Source organism: Myotis davidii, unplaced genomic scaffold, assembly GCF_000327345.1.
Source record: "Myotis davidii unplaced genomic scaffold, ASM32734v1 scaffold112, whole genome shotgun sequence".
NCBI lineage: Eukaryota > Metazoa > Chordata > Mammalia > Chiroptera > Vespertilionidae > Myotis > Myotis davidii.
In genome coordinates, this window is record NW_006284838.1 from 2,394,829 (window position 1) to 2,398,206 (window position 3,378).

Consider the following 3,378-nt stretch of genomic DNA (forward strand, 5'->3'; position numbering starts at 1 on the left):
TCACCAGGCTAATTGGGCCTGACATTGCCGAGGCATCTGCCAGAGGCCTGGGCTGAAGGACAGCTTCCCTGCCACAGCCTTCGTGCTCTGAGGAGGCCCTAGTAAGTCGTTTCTGGAGGAAGGAGGTGGAGTCCTGGGCCAAGAGTCTGGCCACTTGACTTGATCCTCGTAAGGTCCAGACAGGGGTGTTGGTGGGGTTGTCAGGCCCACTCAGGGCCTCTGTCTCTCTCTGCCTTGTGGCGCTTATGTTCTTCTTGGATCCACTTGACTATCTGCAAACAAAAGGGTGGTCTTTTCAGTCAAAGGGAAGAATGGAAGTGGGGTATGTTTAAACCTGACCTTGGCCTTTGGTATAATCAGGGAAAGGGGGAAAGAAGATAGAAAAAGGAAAGGTGGAGAAAATGCGATAAAGTTTCCTTCCAACTCACTACTTCTCACTGCATCCTGGAGGGAGGGAATGGCTCAGGGAGCCTCAGGGTAGGCAAGGGCAGATGGTAGTTATGGACCAGCAACATTGGGATTAGCGGCCAGAGAGGAGCAGAGGGAGAGGCCCATGGGGCTGGGCTGTGAAGACTTCCTGGAACAGAGACCAGCTTGAGCAAAGGCTGGAGGGGACTCTGACAGCAGGTTGGGGATACAGAGCTTGGGGGCCACTGGGTAGAATGCAAAGAAGCCTTCCAGGAGAAGAAGAATGAGCTGAAATCCTGCCAGGCCCAGTATGAACAGAAATTTTAGGAGCCTGGATTCTGGCTGGCAAAAAAATAAATAAATAAATGCCTCACAGTAGAAAACTTCAAACCAAGGGAAGAAAACATATTTAAGTCTTATGTGGCCAGGATCAATGATCAAAGAAGGTTCCTTGGGAGGGCCAGAGCCCTGCCTCAGGGCACCCTGGGTCCTGAGCACCAGCAAGGGCCTGTCATAAAGTAAAAACTGTAGATGAAATGATTGACAGACTTCGGGAAACAACTGTGATTCTGAGGTTAGGTGAACCCCGAAGTGTAAAAGGGATTGTTATGTGAAATGAGAGAATGGACGTCAGACACTAGTTTCTGCCAAGAAATGGGCCTTGTGGAAGCTCGGATCTCCTGCTACAGTTTGAGTCTAGCTCTCAGACCCATAGGAAGGGGAAGAAGAGAGAATCTGAAACCCTCTTGGTCCTCAAAGACTGGGGTTGAGAGAGGAGCCAAGGCTCACACAGGCAGTGAGCTTGCCTTTGCATCAGGCCACCAGGAGCAGAGTTGGGTCATTTCCAGACCCCGCAGGCTCTCATGCATAGGTCCTGCTCACCCCCTAAGCCTTGTACCCACAGGGGCACTGGAGGCCCAGGGAGAATGGGCTTCTACCAAGTTCTCTTGCATCTACCTTGGCTTCAGCACTGATCGAATTCTAACTTCCTTGTCTGTCTCCTTAGCAGCCTGGGAGAAACTCAGAGTCAAAGCTGGTGTGTCTGTGTCCCGAGCACAGGGGCCAGCACACCAGAGGTGGTAGCGGATGTTGGCTACACGGGATGAGATGCAATTCTTTCCCTCACTCCCTCCACTACCAGGTGAGGACCATGATGTGGTTTGTATCACTTCCCACCCTTCTGTGTGTGGTGACAGTGTCCTTCTCAGAACCCACAACCTGTGAAGATGCCCAGAAGGCCTGTTCAGTGATTGCCTGTGGCATCCCGGTCACCAATGGCACCCCAGGCAGAGATGGGCGAGACGGAGCCAAAGGAGAAAAAGGAGAACCAGGTACCCAGGCTGGTCTGACTTCTTGAATCTTTACTCCCCAGAGGGATCTGGGACAGAGCCATGAGCAGGCTCCCCATACATTATGATGGGCATGAATCTCTCAGGATAATTCCTGTGCATTGTCATTTTCTCCTAAACAAAGACACTGCTCTGAACTCACTCCCACCTTTCCACGCAGGAAGCAGTGGTATGTGGTTGTCCCTAAGAGGCAATATTCTGCAGCCTGGGCAGTTGGCGCTGGAGGCAGAAGGTCTTTCTTTCTCAGGTCACCACTAGTTTGCTGTGGTTTCTGGAGTCAATGTGAATCTAGTGCTGAGCTTTTGGAGGAAGAGAATGAGAGACAGACACTGACATTTCAAATTAAATTTAGACTTAAAACAGTATTCTATAGTTTTCTCCTCTCATAGAACCTTTATATTTCTAATGAGAACTCAGCTTCAATTAAAAAAAAAGCCAGTAGAAATATTATATTATTTACACCCCTCGTGGCCCCTGCTGATGGACCAACTCCCTCAGCTGGAGCTCCAATGCCAGGCTCCAGGATGTGCGGGAGGAAACCAGTCCCCTCTGGGGTTGGGTTTAAGTCTGTTGTCACAAGAGTGGCAGGAAGATGGTCTGCTTCACAAGATCCCTGGTGCAATAAAGTAATGAATAGAGTAACTAAACAAATTCATCCAAAGTGAAATAAAGTAATTAGTACCAACAAAACAATAGTGATGACCTCACATAAATATTTGCCTGCCGGCCCATCATGATTATAAAAATATTAAAAAGCTCGCCTGGAATTAGAAATGAAAGCATGATTAAGAAAATTTTTCAAAAAGGAGAATGAGTTCAGTCTTTTCTTATAAATGAGTGTAATATTACAGTATTTAAGTAGTATGTGAAGAAAAAAATCCAGAGCTATAGTTTGCAAGTTACCATTACTGCTATTATTATTACTGGTTTCAGAGTTACAGTTTATAAGAGTCATGAATTATGTCTGAGAAGGCAGGAATTCAGTTATGTTTTGTTGTTTTCCTTCCTTATTTTTCTGGAATAAGCATAATTCTTAATAAGCTTTTTTCCCCCAAAAAATACGTCTGTTCTTTTTTTTTAAATTAAATCTTTATTGTTCAGATTATTACATTTGTTCCTCTTTTTTCCCCCCATAACTCCCCTCCTCCCAGTTCCCGCCCCACCATCCGCCCTCACTCCCCACCCACTGTCCTCATCCATAGGTGCACGATTTTTGTCCAGTTTCTTCCCGCATCTCCCACACCCCTTTCCCCCCCAAGAATAGTCAGTCCATTCCCTTTCTGTGTCCCTGATTCTATTATGATCACCAGGTTATTTATTCACTTGATTCTTAGATTCACTTGTTGATAGATGCATGTTTGTTGTTCATAATTTGTATCTTTACCTTTTTCTTCTTCTTCCTCTTCTTAAAGGATACCTTTCAGCATTTCATATAATACCGGTTTGGTGGTGATGAATTCCTTTAGCTTTTCCTTATCTGTGAAGCTCTTTATCTGCCCTTCAATTCTGAATGATAGCTTTGCTGGTTAAGTAATCTTGGTTGTAGGTTCTTGGCATTCATCACTTTGAATATCTCTTGCCACTCCCTTCTGGCCTGCAGAGTTTCTGTTGAGAAATCATC

General features: G+C 46.2%; 1 protein-coding gene across 1 annotated transcript in view; it reads left to right on the forward strand.

Moving 5' to 3' along the window:
- The window catches only part of LOC102753180 (mannose-binding protein A), a 7,522-nt gene continuing 4,144 nt past the window's right edge, over positions 1-3,378 (forward strand). The window contains 2 exon segments of the mRNA XM_015557777.1: positions 1-101; positions 1,550-1,739. Coding sequence (XP_015413263.1) covers positions 1,559-1,739 — 181 coding nt within the window. The 5' untranslated portion in view covers positions 1-101; positions 1,550-1,558.